The sequence below is a fragment of the Centruroides sculpturatus genome, unplaced genomic scaffold (assembly GCF_000671375.1).
Source record: "Centruroides sculpturatus isolate CEXI.00-Female unplaced genomic scaffold, Cexi_2.0 scaffold1917, whole genome shotgun sequence".
NCBI lineage: Eukaryota > Metazoa > Arthropoda > Arachnida > Scorpiones > Buthidae > Centruroides > Centruroides sculpturatus.
The window spans coordinates 56325-75409 of NW_019387169.1; the positions used below are offsets into that span (position 1 = coordinate 56325).

General features: G+C 32.2%; 1 protein-coding gene across 1 annotated transcript; it reads right to left on the minus strand.

Annotated features, from left to right (window-relative positions):
• Nucleotides 1–17238: 17238 nt before the first annotated feature.
• On the minus strand, nucleotides 17239–18914 carry LOC111616237 (glutamate receptor ionotropic, kainate 2-like). Its single transcript, XM_023357668.1, has 6 exons — nucleotides 18755–18914; nucleotides 18489–18692; nucleotides 18252–18355; nucleotides 17587–17716; nucleotides 17361–17521; nucleotides 17239–17280 (listed from the first exon to the last, which is right to left on the minus strand). The coding sequence occupies exons 1-6, from the start codon at nucleotides 18843–18845 to the stop codon at nucleotides 17239–17241; spliced, it is 732 nt and encodes a 243-aa protein (XP_023213436.1). The 5' UTR covers nucleotides 18846–18914.
• Between the last annotated feature and the right edge of the window lie 171 nt (nucleotides 18915–19085).

Here is a 19085-nt window from a genome sequence, read left to right on the forward strand (position 1 = left end):
ATATGTATTAAGGCGTGATTCTGAAAGGTATCCGGCGGTGACATTTTCAGAAGTGTAGACGACGATTGGTTCAAAATCGGTATTAAAGATAACATCGGGTCTGTGGCCAAGATACTAATCTGCGGTATTCCCAATTGGCCACACACAATTTGGGCACTTTTAGAATCTAAAGACGTTAGAGGTCCGACTATCGATATCACTCGTTGATCTACTAAATTACACACTGAAAAATTATATCGGTATTTAATTTTATTAATAGAATAATTTTAATATAACGAGTATAAATTTACCGGCTGTAATAACTTCCAATTGCGTAGAAGCATTCTCTGTAATCGGAATCAGTTTCGTATTGGGTAATAAATTCGAATCTGAATTTATATTGTTTATAGCTAACCGAAATGTTTCTTCTAATACAGGAAGATAAGACGGAAAAATAGCACCTGAAAGGTAAATGCAGCATAAAATATGAAAAGAAAGTCTATAACAGGATAAATTTAAATTAGTAAACTGATTTCTATGAGATTATCTATTGTGTATCATGAATTACATATCTCGTTATTAAAACAGCTAAAGTTAGTGCATTGAAAAATATCCGAAAAGTAAAAATAAACTTATCTTCCACAATCTTACCAATAGCAACTTCAAATGGTATATTATCACCAGCAGAACAGAATAAGATTAGTAGTAGTAATCCAAATCTTCTCATAATTTCACATCTTAATGAAGCCACGTGTACGTCTTATTAGCTTTAACGATATAAAACTTCTACAGAAAAGACGTATAGTTCTAAGTGTTGAAAATCGATATATTGGTGCTAACTAGCTGCTGTAGCTGCTGAAGAACTAGTTGCGCGAGTGTTAAAAAATTCATCTTTATTAATTAATCTTCTATTTATTGTTAATATCTTCATAGTAATTTTACTCTTGATATCAATGTACACAATTATACAAAAAAATTTCATATTTATTTTATTTACTTTTTTAGTGTTGTTTTCTGCATATATCGATCTCGAATACACACACATGTATTGTAATTACAAGATTTTTCTGATAATATATTAATATCGTTTTTATGTTTGAAAAATATTCACGATTAAATTTATCAAACCATAGAATGAAGTTTAATATTTCAAGTTCATATAAATTTATAATAAAAACTTGTCCAGTGAATAAATTATGAAGTTTACATTCAAGAAAGTCGAAAATCGATTACTTTTATGTTTGAAATTATTTACATTTCCGTTTTATCAATAAACTTGTTAAACTATGAAATATTTATTTTGTGTAGTTCATCTCATTATAAAATTTTATATCACGCAATGCTTTGTTTAATCGATTAAAACTCATCTATAATTTTTTTTCTTCTCATAATAATATTTTAGGGTAATAATTTTGTTAACATAAAAACTGTTTGTAATTTTAATGTGAAAAAAGTTATCATTTTTTAAATTTGTGCGTTGCTTAATTTAATAGAAAGAAAATTGGAAAAACCACTAAACTTCTTTTGTTAATTTTAAATACTTTGAATAATCACAAGAATATATATCTGTTTAACCTGTTTATACCTATTAAAAATATATCTATATTGGCAAATATTAAAGTCGGACGAATAGCCGAGTGGTTAAGATAGTAGCCTACCGCTTTGGGGCTCCTAGGATTGAATCCGGATAGAACGAAAAACCCTAGGTGTTTTTCTGAGTTGATCAGTTTGATTATGTCTCCATTGAACCCATAATGGACTTTCTGAAAAAGGTTTTCTTAGCTCCCAAAGAGTGGAAAAGCATCTAAAAACTATTGCAGTCATATTTAGATGTAGAGAAGAGTTTCTACTTTAGCAGATAGATGACACTACGTCATAGATAAATACTGTAATTATGCTACCCTAACCCTTTACTACCTATTAAAAATTATAAGTGTACAGTACATTCAGTGTCGGATTTACCATTAAGCTTGGGGCCTCTAAATTTTTATTTTATATTATATTTTGTTTAATTTATATTGTATAGGTCTTAAAATTAAATAATTTAAATACAATTTCACTATATGAAGAGTTTATACCTTTAAAAACAAGAATGACAGATTAGGTTATTATCTTAAAAACACTTAACATTTTGCCTATTAATCTATTTATGACTCGTAGTTCATGTTCAGAAAATCCGATTAATGTAAAATGAATTTCGAATGTACAGTACAATTATATTGACATTCCTCTTGTATCGAGCCAAAATTAGTAAAACTTACAATAATTAAAGTACTGAAGATCGTAGTATTATAAACTTATATGGTGTAAAATTTTATAAAAGATATGCAGACGATGCGACTTATTGATAATAGGCTATATAATTCAGATAAGAATGAAAGTTTAAATAAAGTAAATAAATTACATGATGATATTAAATTTACTATTGAAGGTAAAATTAATAAAAGAATTAATTATCTAGATTTTGTAATAGTTAGGAAAACAGATAAATTAGAATATAAACATTATAGTAAAAAATGTACTGATATGAACGTAGTAGTGGAAGGAAATGTCAAGATAATCGAAAGAATTGTTTGTTATTTCGTTACGTCGTCAATGCATTAACTAATTACTGCATATTACAGATATTTTGGTTACAGTTTTAACAATAAAAGTTTGCATATCTAAAATATTTTTTGGAAAAAATGGTCCTCTTGGTGAATATAGAGTGAAATGAGTCAAAAATAAAAATAGATTAAACATTTCCCGAATATTTTGTGTATTTAGTACAATACGTTAATTATTCTTAAGGTGGCCAGATTTTCCCAACATCAATCAGTGAGAAGACAGCTTTGACGAATAAAAAATAAACTTTGATGCACAATTATTTTATTTAAAACAATTAAATTAACATCTCTTATTCCATCAGACATTTTATTACATAAAGTCATAAATAATCCAGTTGAAAAAAGAATTCCTATTTTCAAAACACGCCATTTTGCGGCACTCACACCAGAGAATAGAAATAAGTTGTCGCATAAAAAAAATCAATAATATGTATTACAGTACTTCATCTGTCTAATTCTGAGTGACGATTCCGAAATAATAAACAAATCTTAGATCAGTTTCGAAATGCACCTTCACACTTAAATTATTTGGAAAAACAGGTTTTATTTATATGACATAAAAAACAACTTTTTGATTTTCTCCCATCAAAATCGAATAAAGAACGAACAATTATTTATTGTCACATCGTCACAATTCCGGGCTACAATTTTTTAAAATATTTTTAATTTATTTAATTTAAAATATATGTTTTTCACCTCAAATTAACACTATAGTGTCTTTCCCTGTATACATCATACTTTTCCTTTAACAATAGAGTCGTCCCAGTAATCTATTAACTGCTTTCAGGGGAAAGTTTGAATTGAAATAACGTACTTTTCGGTTTGCATCAGAGGTTTTTATGTAGTTAAACGGGGTTTCCCGCCACTACGGTTTCCACATCTGGTCATGAATTTTCATCTGTCTAACTGCTTTCTCCAGATTGAGATTGACAGACGGACGGACAGTCGGACCGACAACAATAGGATTTTTTAGTTCTACAATTTTTTGAAATTTCAAAAACGATTTCTCGATTCCAAGTGTTTTTGTTTTTTTGTTTTTTTTTCTTTCCTTCGTGACGGAAAAATGTGCAGTAACGATTTTCAGCGACGTATTTTGTATATAAATAGAGTAGACATATCTTTTGAAATTCTTTGGCGTGATTTAAAATAATAAATTTTTTATATTCAGGTATTTATTATTTAAGATAAAAAATTAGACAAAAATTTAAATTTGTTAATAAATACAAAATTATTTTACATTTATTGCATCTTGGATAATGCAACATATTAATTATCGGAATTCGTTGAAACACTTATCGCCGCTTTTATTTTAATTCATTAAATTAAAAAAGTGGAGGAATAAATGTTCAAATAATTAATTAATTAGTTAGTTAGTTAAATTTGACTTTAATAATTAAAGAATTTAACTAATTAATTAATTATTTGAACATTAATCACTCTACTTTTTTAATTAATTGTTAATTAAATGAATAAAACATAACAAAACATCAATATCAAAATTATATAAATGTCATTGTTTGCATTGTTATGTGACCGTAGGGTCGGTGTCTCTTTGACACCGCGTCAGGATGTGATCACCGAGTCTTGCAGGACTCGGAAATCGCGACTTTACGTCACGCGAGCGGTAGCGGGTGAGCGGTTGGATTCGGAGTAGAGGTGAGGACAGAGAGAAACAAGAAAGTGATTCACTCGGATTCCATATTAATAAACAATAACAAATTTATTTTAACGGGCAAGAGTAAACGATATACGATCTTATCCATATTTTCTTAAATTTAATTTTCGCGAGAGAGAGCGTTTACAGGATATTCGCATGTGGATAAATATCTTATATAAGATATTCTATATAAGATATATAATTTATATAAGGTATTTATCCACACGCGAATATCCTGTAAACTCTCTGGATGATTCACAGTCCGGATTCTTGGAGTGTTTGATGGAAGGTTCTTGATATTTAGAGTGTTCAGGTAACAAGAGCAACTTCGGAGGTGTGTAAGGAGGTATCCGACTTTAGGTGCGTAAGATATCCTTATGATAAGGTAGGCGGATGCACGGTATTTTGCACGGTATAAATTCTTGAGCGGACGAACTTTGGAGGACGACTTTGTGGACGGACTTTGGAGAACGACTGACTTAGTTTTTTCATCGCCCTCCCTTGATATTCCTCTTGGGTTTTTTCCTTGAGGTTAGGAGTTTGTTGTTAAGGATCTGGAGTCCAGTACTGGAAATTTATCGAAAGTTTCGGGTGACACATCAATGACCAGATAGATCATCTTCAACAAGGAAGCAAGTCCGTGGGAAACAATTTTTGTGGATTTTAGCCTTATTTTTGATAAAATGATCGAAGTTAAACGATTGAATTCCAAAATAATTAAAATTTAAAATAACACTTTATTGAGGGTCTGTTTGTCCCTCACAGTTATATTTGTCAAATTTCGATTTTGAAAGAGAAAATTAGAATATTGTTTTTTAAATTAATTAATACAGTAAGACCTTACAAATTTCGGATTAAAATTCCGGTTAATTCGGAATTCAAATAATCGAAACAATCAAAATATCTGAATCAAAATATCTTTCTTTCTCTCTTCGATAAACAGAACGTGAAGTATAGAATCTGAAAATAGATTTAAGTTATCGCAATAGAAAACGAGGCATTTTAGTCTTGTCTTCCTTCCTATACAGTTTGGTTTGATGTTTTAAAAGACAACACGAAACATGGGCGTTCTGCCAAAGGGAATGCCTCACAGTATCTATTCTCGAATTACGTGAATAACGACACGAACATGTTGAAAATATCACGTGGTACTAACTCTTCGTTCAAACCATTCAGTGAACGAGTTAATAACACGTGACACTCCGAAATTAGGCATCTCTGCGGATTTTCTTTGGAAAACTGCTCATATTCAGATGTAGATACACGAAGAAACCCTGAAGTTTCCCCGTGCCTGTGGATGATGCGCAAACACGCGCCCTGAATTCAGTAATTTGAGTTTCGTATAGAAGTTTTTATTCGCATAAAAGTGGTTGGAAACCCCAACAAACTAAAAACTGATTTGTATCTTGTCAAAAATTCACTAGTGTCACTCATCCTGACACAGTACAATAGGCTCATTCAAATACAGTATACTGTATTGAGAAAAACATATTTTTATTAACCTAAAAATATATCAAAAAATTAGTGAGTGTTTCATATAATTCGTACAGGTTCGGGCTCCAAATACTTTGGCTTAGCGATTATACTACATTTTACTTCATGTAGCAAAAACATATACTGTATATAAGCTATATGATAAATTTGATATATTTTAACAAGAATCGTCATATAAATGATTATTGATATTAAAGTCAATAGTGAGTCGATTGTAAATATAATATTCATCACTTTCATTGATATTACCAAAAGTAATTTCATCAAGAATATTGAAAACCATTTCTTTAATTATTAACACTGTAAATAAATATTCATATTTTTCAGAATTTATCAAAATTTAGATCGGGTGTAATCAACTATTTACATAGTAAAATTAATGTTTATCTACTTAATGTTAGCTTTAAGAACCAAGCTAAAAGCTACGTAATTCGATATTCTGTGAGATAAGAGTGCTGAAAACATGAAAACAAAACAATAAAGGCTTAATTTAATGGTAATGAAGCATGAATATTTAAAAGTGTATATCATAAGAATCTTCTAGAGAATATAGCATACTTTTATTTAAAATACGATAAAAAATTAATATAAATTTATTGAATGAAATATATTTAGAAAGTGTAATCAATCACTTAGAAATGACAGGGCCGAATTACTAAATATTAAAAATGTTAACTTTTGTTTAATTAAAAAACTTAGTAAATAATTTTGAAATTGGAAAACATTCAATTTTTTGCAGAATGACGTAAAGTTTCTTTCCTTTAAGTTCTATCACATCAAGTCTACTGCGCTTGATGTCTTTCTGATGTATTTATTGAAAATCTATATGAAAAAGCAATCTGACAATATAATAAATATTCTTCTATATATACTAATCCATAATGTATGTAGATTATTTTTACTTTACAGAATTCTATTAATTAAACAATAAAATATTAACTTAACTAAAATTCTCTACGTGTTAAGCTATATTCCNAGGGCCGAATTACTAAATATTAAAAATGTTAACTTTTGTTTAATTAAAAAACTTAGTAAATAATTTTGAAATTGGAAATCATTCAATTTTTTGAAGAATGTTGTAAAGTTTCTTTCCTTAAGTTCTATCACATTAAGTCTACTATACTTGATGTCGTTCTTGATATATTTATTGAAAATCTATATGAAAAAGCAATCTGACAATATAATAAATATTCTTCTATACATACTAATTAATCCGTAACGTATGTAGATTATTCTTACTTTGCAGAATTCTATTAAACAATAAAATATTAAATTATAAATTTTAGTCTATAAACAAGCATTCACTATTATCAGGACTTATTATACTGGCTTAAGCACAGTACAGTACTATATGCACATCAGAAAATGTGGATTTTATGTTTCCTATGCTACCTTGTGTTTACTCTATTTACGTACAAATAATATTAATGATAAATGATGTTTTTTACACAGCATTCTTTCAAACATATCCACAGCACAAAAACAGGGACATGTGTACTTTCTCGGCAGTAAAAACAACTGGAAGACAACGCGACAGACTGAACCAGCCACAGCCGGCAAGATTTCCAATTTAGACACCCGATTCCGATACTGGCTGATATCCATTCTTTAAGACCAATACCATTACCATTACTGGTGTCGATACCTTAAAACCGCTCATGATACTACCAGTATCGATACTTTCCTGGTATCGGGACATACTTGCTGGCCACCTCACTTAAATGGCCACTTCTCTTAAGTGGTTAAGAATAGCTTGATACGCTTTGGGATAATATCTGCTGCCGTGGTTATTTCGACGGTTGTGGTGGCAGAATGTGTTTCAGCGATGGTTCTTTTTAATCTTTGGATGTTGATTGAAAAGAAGTCATCTTCGCGTAGCTGTTCCGCTATGTTGCGTGCACTAAAGTCGATTGGAACTCTTTTGATGATGAATTGCTTAGTGTATGAGCCCTTTGTTAAATTGATTCTAATGGGAATGTCTTGTTTTGTTTCAATTACAAAATCTCTGGGAATGCGGATTGTTTGGATTTTATGTATATCTGCTCTTGTCTAGTCGAAGAAATAGTAAGGATTTTATGATGAATGTTAGGAATATTGCACTTGAGTTTATAAATGGATAAGCCATCGATGCGTTGGTCTGGTTGAACCAGAGTAAATTTGCATGTTGGGTTAGTAATCTGGATGTTGTTTTCAGACAATCATTGAAGAAGTGACTCACTGTCATGATTCGAGTTCCATATCCAGTATTGATCCATGTTAGGATCCTGATGGTCTTTTCAGATCATGGTTGGACAGAGGAAAAAAATAATAAAAATACAAGAGGGAAAGTTTGCTTAAAGAAGAGGAATGATAGGACGTTGCCAGGTTGCCCGGGTGTAGAAAAAAGAGCCCGCAGGACATGAAAGTTGACACCGCAGGGATACCCTTGTAGAACAAGGGCCGGAAAAGAAAAATCCCTGACGGTGGAAAGTTAGCTCACCTGAGGCCACGAGATTACTCACCTTGACTCGCGTGATAGAATAAAGAGTCTTCACGTGGCATAGGACTAACAAACAAAAAATCCGAAAACCCCCACATATTAGATACCCGTGTCCTAAAGATATCCGCCATTTTAACACGTTTGCTTTCTCCACATCCTACTTCGGCATTGGAATAATGGTTGGACTGTTGGTGGCGACTTCTAAATGCCTATAGTATTTAGTATATTATCGAAAATAGTTTGTTAAGGTTTTGATGCATGGCTGATGGAATTGTAACAGAAGACAATAACTTAATATTGTGAGATCAGCCAGGACGTAGATCTTAGTCTACGACACTTACGGCGCGCGATCGTGTGATCGGCTCTCTAAACTTTTTATAGGAAGGCGCTGTATCAAAATTGATCTGAACGGCGAAGTTCAGATGCTCGTCAGGTTCCCGACACCAGTTAATCAATCTTATTATACGCGGATTAACACGAGTTTGCGATCTGATTCGGAATCAATTTAAGAGACATTTGAGTATATTTAACGAAAGTAAATTTAATAATTCTAAAACAAACGAATACAAATAATCGATGAACGACAACTAAGCGACAAGCTATAGGCTAAAACCTATTCTATGCTAATGCGTGATCGAGAGAGAGAGCTCACAAAATCTTTCCAAAACATACGACCTGTTTAGTTGTCGTCGTCTTCTTCCCTGTAGGTAAGGGACACCTTGTAGATAGAGTTCATATACTTTCGTACGGGAGATCAATACGTGCACAAAATATAAAAGTATCACTTCTACGTGTAGACTCGGGACTTAGTCTATGGGACTCCGTTAAGGGCGTTGGCCATCAGGAGGAGAACTGCGTGGAGTTGTGACGCTTCGGATCTGTCGAAGAACTCCTCGAATTCGGACTAGATTCTCTTATATCTCCTGAATTTCGACCAATCATCGGCCAGTAACTCTTTCGTGAGAACGGACGAAAGGGGGATGAATGAGGGGTAACCATTTCCCATCTGAGCGAGATTGTTAACCAGATAAGGGAAAGTCAGAGGATGTTCTCTTCTGTGAAAGGAAGTAACATCTGTTATCTGGGTTTTTCCCACGTCCAAAACACTAGTTTTCACAAAAACGAAGTAATATTTTGTGTTGATATTTTACTATTCTTAATAAAAAATTCATAAATTAGACCCAGGGGCCTTTCGGGTCTCACAATATTTTTCGACGGTGTTTTTTTTATTTTTTATTTTTTGGTCGACTGATATCATATAGAAGTTTCTATCGGGTGGGTTGAAAGATCGCACAGATGGTAGGAGCTATCAGTTTTATTTGGGCAATATTTTCATTTGTCAGATTGCATTAATTTGCAATGGTGTAAAAATTGATTGGTTATGAAAGTATTGGTTCATGCTCTGTTAATTAGTATGGTGGTCTGCTGGTCAAAGTAATGGAAGTTATTTATAGTTTGTTGTTGGTTTAATCATGCATGCTGGGAAAAAATAGTGTCAACTATTATATAAATATACAAGGCCAGCCTGACGAGCAACTGCATCAATTTTGAAATATATCATCTATATACGGTAGAACTCGATTATCCGAGGTAATATGGAACAATGTACCGTACCTCAGATAACCGAAAACTCGGATACAACGGATGGCATCGACCATTTCGGATTAAAAATTACGAATATAAAATGTTTTATCACATTTAGACCCATTTTTTATGACTTTAGTAAATTTAATATTTTACATTATTTATATGTCTTAATACGTGCGGTACAATAAGAATAAAAAAATCTATTATATTATAGGAATTATACCGTATTACATGATAATACTGTATAAACATTATAGCTTGTCTCAAGTTGAAGTTAAATAATAAAACGTAAAAGAACATATCATTTTGTAATTCATATTACCATTTTCTATTTTATTTTATAAACTATAGTGTACTCGCTTGCAAATTTGCCTCGGGTAATGCGTCACATTAAGTCTACTATACTTGATGTCGTTCTTGATATATTTATTGAAAATCTATATGAAAAAGCAATCTGACAATATAATAAATATTCTTCTATACATACTAATTAATCCGTAACGTATGTAGATTATTCTTACTTTGCAGAATTCTATTAAACAATAAAATATTAAATTATAAATTTTAGTCTATAAACAAGCATTCACTATTATCAGGACTTATTATACTGGCTTAAGCACAGTACAGTACTATATGCACATCAGAAAATGTGGATTTTATGTTTCCTATGCTACCTTGTGTTTACTCTATTTACGTACAAATAATATTAATGATAAATGATGTTTTTTACACAGCATTCTTTCAAACATATCCACAGCACAAAAACAGGGACATGTGTACTTTCTCGGCAGTAAAAACAACTGGAAGACAACGCGACAGACTGAACCAGCCACAGCCGGCAAGATTTCCAATTTAGACACCCGATTCCGATACTGGCTGATATCCATTCTTTAAGACCAATACCATTACCATTACTGGTGTCGATACCTTAAAACCGCTCATGATACTACCAGTATCGATACTTTCCTGGTATCGGGACATACTTGCTGGCCACCTCACTTAAATGGCCACTTCTCTTAAGTGGTTAAGAATAGCTTGATACGCTTTGGGATAATATCTGCTGCCGTGGTTATTTCGACGGTTGTGGTGGCAGAATGTGTTTCAGCGATGGTTCTTTTTAATCTTTGGATGTTGATTGAAAAGAAGTCATCTTCGCGTAGCTGTTCCGCTATGTTGCGTGCACTAAAGTCGATTGGAACTCTTTTGATGATGAATTGCTTAGTGTATGAGCCCTTTGTTAAATTGATTCTAATGGGAATGTCTTGTTTTGTTTCAATTACAAAATCTCTGGGAATGCGGATTGTTTGGATTTTATGTATATCTGCTCTTGTCTAGTCGAAGAAATAGTAAGGATTTTATGATGAATGTTAGGAATATTGCACTTGAGTTTATAAATGGATAAGCCATCGATGCGTTGGTCTGGTTGAACCAGAGTAAATTTGCATGTTGGGTTAGTAATCTGGATGTTGTTTTCAGACAATCATTGAAGAAGTGACTCACTGTCATGATTCGAGTTCCATATCCAGTATTGATCCATGTTAGGATCCTGATGGTCTTTTCAGATCATGGTTGGACAGAGGAAAAAAATAATAAAAATACAAGAGGGAAAGTTTGCTTAAAGAAGAGGAATGATAGGACGTTGCCAGGTTGCCCGGGTGTAGAAAAAAGAGCCCGCAGGACATGAAAGTTGACACCGCAGGGATACCCTTGTAGAACAAGGGCCGGAAAAGAAAAATCCCTGACGGTGGAAAGTTAGCTCACCTGAGGCCACGAGATTACTCACCTTGACTCGCGTGATAGAATAAAGAGTCTTCACGTGGCATAGGACTAACAAACAAAAAATCCGAAAACCCCCACATATTAGATACCCGTGTCCTAAAGATATCCGCCATTTTAACACGTTTGCTTTCTCCACATCCTACTTCGGCATTGGAATAATGGTTGGACTGTTGGTGGCGACTTCTAAATGCCTATAGTATTTAGTATATTATCGAAAATAGTTTGTTAAGGTTTTGATGCATGGCTGATGGAATTGTAACAGAAGACAATAACTTAATATTGTGAGATCAGCCAGGACGTAGATCTTAGTCTACGACACTTACGGCGCGCGATCGTGTGATCGGCTCTCTAAACTTTTTATAGGAAGGCGCTGTATCAAAATTGATCTGAACGGCGAAGTTCAGATGCTCGTCAGGTTCCCGACACCAGTTAATCAATCTTATTATACGCGGATTAACACGAGTTTGCGATCTGATTCGGAATCAATTTAAGAGACATTTGAGTATATTTAACGAAAGTAAATTTAATAATTCTAAAACAAACGAATACAAATAATCGATGAACGACAACTAAGCGACAAGCTATAGGCTAAAACCTATTCTATGCTAATGCGTGATCGAGAGAGAGAGCTCACAAAATCTTTCCAAAACATACGACCTGTTTAGTTGTCGTCGTCTTCTTCCCTGTAGGTAAGGGACACCTTGTAGATAGAGTTCATATTACTTTCGTACGGGAGATCAATACGTGCACAAAATATAAAAGTATCACTTCTACGTGTAGACTCGGGACTTAGTCTANTCGAAAATCTTCAAATGAGAGGTTTCGTTAAAGTAAGCTACTTCTAATTTTCAAGTTCACTTAATATTCTTAAAATGTAACTAATATTTTAACTGATATATCTAAATTGGAAAATGGTTAGAAAACGAGAATAACCTGAAAATTAATTCAGAAATCATATTTCCTGGCCAAACTACAATTCCTCCTATTAATTCTCATCAAAGTTTTTCCTGAAGAACACTTAATATTGGAAATTAAAATTAAAAAATATTTAATTAAAAAAATTTAATTAAATATTGAAATAAAATATTCTTGAACACAAGTTTATAATTTTGAAAAATCTATAAACATATATTTTAAAGAGCGCATATAACTTGCAATTGAATATTCAATTTATTAAAATATATATGTATACGGAAACAATGATTAGGAATAGCGAAAAAATTTTTTTAGATTATGTTAAATTTCGATCAATATCATATCAAAATTTTACCCAAAATATCTTCAAAATTCAAAAATTATGTTTGTTAATTAGGTATTTGTTATCAAATCAGTATGTAATTTAATTAATTATTCTATACTTTTACTTCACCTGCTCTATTGTATATAACACAGAGAAAGTTTTGGGATCGGTTGAAAAATGATCCCCAAGATTTTAATATTTTTTGGGACTCGCGAAATTATGAAACGTCAATAAACGCGAAAATTAGGGTATTTTTGTATACCTCGCTTAACTAGCATCTCGCACAACGAGTATTTCGCATAACAAGCAGAACAAATTGTAAAAATTTGCCTCTCTTAACGAGCGACGTTTCGCATAACGAGTGACGAGGAGAGGGGAAGACCCGAATTTTGCGCTCGCTCCATCAGTTTGTGTTTAGCACTCGTACTGCTAGCATCTTAGTGTCGCTTGTAATCACATATTTTTCCAAACTTGTGTTCACACATATTACTTATACACATCAACAACCATAGCCCATTACATAATAAACACGAAAAACGATATGCCAAATTCTTGGGCTACGTAAAGGCTATAATTAAATAATAGCAATTACAGTAGACCCCCCTATAACGCTTAGATACGTTCCACGTTAATCAAATTTTACGTTGTAGGAATGATTAAATACATGAGCCAATCGCAGCCCGATAGGTGGGAAGTATACGGACTAAGGCTGTTTGAAAGGTTTTCTTCTATAAAATTAACGATTCTAGAATAATTCCACTCAACATTTCCAAAACACGTATAATTTTTTGGGAATAAACCGTATAAACTATGCTATAAACAAAAAATTATAGGATTACTTACCGAGTGTGCACCATTCGACTACGCCCGTTGTTCAAAGCTTGTCTTCGTCGCGGAACAGCACACGAAACGGCGGCCGCGATTTCTGATAAATAATTTTTCGCAGAAAAATAACTTGACCTTTGGAGACATCATTAATATAAATAATTTTTATGGCCGTTGAATAAGAAGTGTTTCTTTCACAAGAAATGTATAAAATTAGTGCTGTATTAGACTTACGGTACCTAATTTACATACTGTACAGACGATAATAAACTCAACTTACTAGCCTAAAATCTCCGTAGCGTGTTGCCAGGCGGCAGAAAGCATATATATAATTATAATAAAGTTACAATAAATTAAGTTAATATATAATTATATATACAGTACCTAATTTATATATAATTAATATATAATTATATGTATAGTACCTAATTTATATATAATTTATATATAATACTGTACAGACGATAGCAAACTCAATTTAGCCGCTCCGTAGCGTGGCGCAGGGTCGGAGGAAAGTAGTTCGGCTGCTCATCCACTATTGGTCCAGATTCTATCAATCTTGTCGCGAAACAACGTTTTAGGAGGTACTTTATACGAATGTTGCTACAATTTTTTCGCTACGTTATAGGAGTTGTCGTTATAGGAACGCACGTTATAGGGGGTCGACTGTAATTAATTTGACTAGAGGTAGGCAGTCTTTGAATAAATGTTACACATAAAACATTTGAGTATTTTTATCGGTGTGAAACGCATTATCGTATTTTACATTAATTTCTATGGGGAAAATTGTTTCGCTTAACGAGTGTTTTGCATTACTAGTACGACCTGGAACTAATTATGCTCGTTAAGCGAGGTTCTACTGTATATTGATGTTAGTGTTTATGTGTGCGTGTGCGTGATTGACACATTTTTATTCACCCTCATCGAAGCTTAATAACTTCTTTGATCTTTGTCGAAAATCTATGAAATTTTGCAGGGAGGATTGATTAGCGGGATTGATGCTAATAACTTTTTGTGGTTAAGGGTGGTGATATAGACAAAGTCGTGTCATATGTTGAGTAGGGTCGGACTTAAGTCTTAAATCTAAGAATTATATTGAATTATTTGTAACACTCCTTTTGAACACAAGAGGCTAAATTCTGCCTTTGGACTCTCAAAATGCCTATGCGTAAAAAATTTATTTTCGCTTCATTGTGCTTAGTGACTGAATAATCTCAATTATTGTATATAATTTATAATAATATATTTTTAAGTTAATAGGTAGCATTCAACATTAGTTACTTTTCAAGTAATAATTTTAATACCGAATATACTGTTACTGGTATATGATTACATAAGAATTGTAAAATCACTATTTTTAAATATACAGGGTGGAAAGGAAAGTAACTTAACACCTCTGTTACAGAATACAGTATGTATCCAATGTTAATTCGCTGGTGTAAAGTACACACTACACCAAGGGGGAAATGGATTGGCTGCGTTCAGCAGACTCAACAGTTCGGAAAGTATTTTACTGCTGAATGCTTTCTACAGTAGCGTTGTTTCGAAACAAGTTTGGTGTTTTGATAAACCGACACAGATTATCTTTTGTGTCCAGTTCCTTGTCTCGGATTTCATTTTTGTTCTGCCATATTATAAAGGTTTTTCGCTTTTATTTAAATATTAATTTTATCCAGTTTGATGTTACATTAATATGCCAAACGTGCAACCCCGAAGGCGACCGAGGAATCTTTCCGAAATGCCAAATAATATTGGGTGAAATAAATCGAAATCTTAAGAATTTGATTTATTTCATCCGATCGCCGAAAATGGACAAAAATATATTTATCAACTTATTCAAACGAGTTTCATGCAATTTTCGGAGATCGTCAAGCCTCAACACTTTTTTTTTAACTCTTCCCGCCCTTTGACTGGACACTAAGAGGGCCTTTTTTAGCAAGACCGTTATGGGTTCAGCCAGGCCCACAATGGGGCGGCCAGATGCTGAGGGACGAGGCCCGACGTATCCGAACAGATCACCCCTCGAAAAATTCCTGGGGAATTTTCAATCCGTCCAGATTTGATTCCGGTTCCCATTAACGGTAGGATGTCACCTTGACCATTCGGCCACCCGGCCTTCTAAGCCTCAAAACGTAAAATTTAATATCGTCTTTTACCTCTCCACTGTGGTCATTCTGCACGATGTAAATGCAGAAAATAACTTGTCAAAATCCGAACTCAAGAAAATGATTGAAGCAAAATTTAAAAAATATCTTATAGTCGAAATGGGTTGATGATGATAATAAACGCAGAGCCTAAACGGTTATGAATTGAATGTTGATACACAGTTAGGATACGTCATGAGAATGCACACTAAGAAGGGATTTTTGTAAATTCCTTTACGGGGGAGAGGGAGAGAGTTAAATAAGGCTTGCCTTGAAAAACTCGGCTTCTACTGTACTATTTTAGATTCATTTTTTGCATCTTTTCGGAAAATCGAACATATTTTTAGACCTATCTAAAAATCCTCTAATTAGTCTAGGAAGAGGGAGACCTAATTCTTGCATTTGGTGAAAACGGGTAAGATTGGCTACATAACTATAAAGGTTATCTTAAGGGTTTATTACACCGAATGACCAATCTGACACATTTAAAAATTCTTTATACCTTTACTGTGCATAATTTAGAGAATTTTAAAACATCTGTTAGATTGCATTTGGTATGATAAACTCTTATATAAGATAACCTTTGTAAATATAAATCAAATACTATAATATAGTGGAGGGCTTTGAAGTAGGAAATAATGTGATAATCTTAACCTTTTCTTATTCACTTAAATGTATTATAAAGATACACGAAAAATAATTTTCAATTTGATCCGACTTGTTGAGGATAAAAAACTTTAAAATATTATAAAGGTAAGGATTCTGTGTAAAAGAAAGTTTTTGTTGCTAGTGATTCTATGGTAAAACATAGAATCACTAGCAGATGACCCCGGCGTTGCCCGGGCAAAAAATAGCAACAAAGATTAAGATTATTATATTATTTTGTACTTCTAACTCTTCGACTATATTATATTATGGTATTTGATTTTTATTTACAAATATTATCTTGCGTAAGGGTTTATCACACCGAGTGCCCAAAGTAACACATTTAACAATTTTTTTAAATTGTGGAATTTCTCGAGACGAAGAAATCTCGTAAGATAGCTTTGCAAACTAATTACCAATTGCAAATACTAATCTTTGAAAAGTGGAACACATAAAAGCACAGTGACCAAAGCATTATTACATTTATTTTAATAAGCAGTTACACCAAATGAGATGATTGGAAATCAGAAGATTAGATATGGTTGTCATAGACTTAACAATATTGTTGCAGTGTATAAAGGTATTAATACGGTATACAAAAAGAGAGAAGTAATCGCGTGGTGAAGATTATTTGTTTATTTTTATTTATTGAAAAATACACATACTGTCATTTTTTATACGAGTTGTAATTCTTCTAACAAAATATAATTTAAGTTTTAAATCTTCAATACGAAATTCATTAAGAAAATACATTTATATTCTGGTTACTTGATGATGATCTCGAAAAGCAAATTGAAAAATAATCATTCGAAAGAGTCTTCTTTCGATATACAAGTAAGCTTTGGCTGATAAAAAAAGAATTTTATTGTATTAAATAATTTTATACATATTTTCATCAATGGATAAAAATCATAATGATATTTACATTCGGTGAAACAACCATTGACTTCTTGCTTTTGGTCTTTTCTCTTATCCACAGAACAGCTACGAATAAGAGTGCCATAATTAGTCCTCCTAAATAACACAGAAACACGCCAGCTAAATTTTTTATATCCATTTGAAGTTCTTCGCTTTTAATTCTATTGTCTGAAATTTAAAAACATTAAATTTTTGTAAACTTGCACATCGTTTGGAATAATTTTATATATTACCGGGACAACTATTGATAAACCATCTTTTATTCAAAAAATCCACATATCCTTCTTCTCTTAGCTTTAAGACAGACGATGTGAATTGTTTCTCAAACGGTGAACCTTTAGGCAAACCAAGACCATAATTTTGCTGTTAAAATAAAAAGACTATAAGCTACAGCACATATTCATAGAAATGAATAATAAAATTATTTGATTTAGTTTTAAGAAAAATTTGTCCTTGTCGGTATTGTAACACATTTTTGTAATAATAACACAAGAAAAAGGTTAATCAAGCCGATCTGATAGCACGCTCCACAAAAGCAAATGAAATATTAATCTTGTATAAAATAAATTTTATAAATTCTTGAAATCAAGTAGTAGTTCAAAAAATTTTTTCATTTAACATACAGTAAGGAATGTGGTTTACAGACGTATTATCTATATATGTATATATATATATATATAAACTATATTACATACAAATGTACGAACAAATAAAAACCCAACGAAGCGGGTCCTTGCAGGTAGTTTAAATATAAAAATTAAAACTAATGGTTTAGAACGTAATTTTTAATCGTTAATTTAACACTTCAATACTATAGTGAAGCGTACTAACAAAAGAGTAACATTAAGGTTGTCTTTTGATAAAATGTTAATTATTATTAGTGTTTTAAATAATTTACTAATCCAAATAATCTTCCAACTCGTTCGACATTGCATGGCTTCTGCATAACAGCGTAATCCAAAACTGGTGAATCATGTATAAAAGCAAAACGATCCTTGTGTCCTGAAATATTATAAACACAATTCAATTATTTTCTTATTGGAGCAAAAAGAAATACAGTACGTTATTATTTTAATAAGTTGATGTGATTAGGTAACTCGTGCATCATTTTTTAATTCATATTTTTATGTTTTACCTTCTGGCAAATAATACGATGCTCTAACTCTCTCTATGCCCTCATAGGGATCGTTTACAAAAGTATTTTCCTTTCTAATCATTTTGTAAGCTATTTTATGCATTTCGTAATGACTGTTGGCAAAGAAGATCTCAATATGAGAATCTTTAAGCAGTCCAAATGGAATTGTATCGAATTTCACTAAATCTTCCAGAGAATTAACTGCTAAAAATAGAGTATTTATGAAAATAATCGTTTTAAAATATTTACTTAAATGATTTTGTTACCTTGTTTCATATTTTGGACTGTCATAAATGCTGCTAATTTTGCTGTATATGCAGCAATAAGAATAACCGTAGTTAACCACCAAGTCACCATTACAATTCTTGCCGGAAGATTATTTTTTTGTTCAAATTCTGTTCCCTAAATACATATTAATTAATTAAATTTTTCATTATACAAATAAAATCGTTAACCACAAATACAGTAGAGCGTCGGTTATCCGAAAAAATTCCATTCGGCAAATTTAAATTTTGGCTAGTGCTGTGGCGCTGCAATCTTTGGCTATATCTTGGGCTACTCCAATATTTTTTTTGTTGATGTGTGTGTTTTAGCTGG

What these genes read in the sequence shown, in the direction of transcription:
- LOC111616237 (XM_023357668.1), bottom strand. Translation starts at nt 18,845, where the DNA reads ATGGTGACTTGGTGGTTAACTACGGTTATTCTTATTGCTGCATATACA. An exon ending in AGTCCAAAATATGAAACAAG is followed by an intron (nt 18,693 to 18,754) that starts GTAACAAAATCA and finishes CTCTATTTTTAG; the next exon opens with CAGTTAATTCTCTGGAAGAT. An exon ending in CAATGGTTGTTTCACCGAAT is followed by an intron (nt 17,281 to 17,360) that starts GTAAATATCATT and finishes TTTTTTTATCAG; the next exon opens with CCAAAGCTTACTTGTATATC.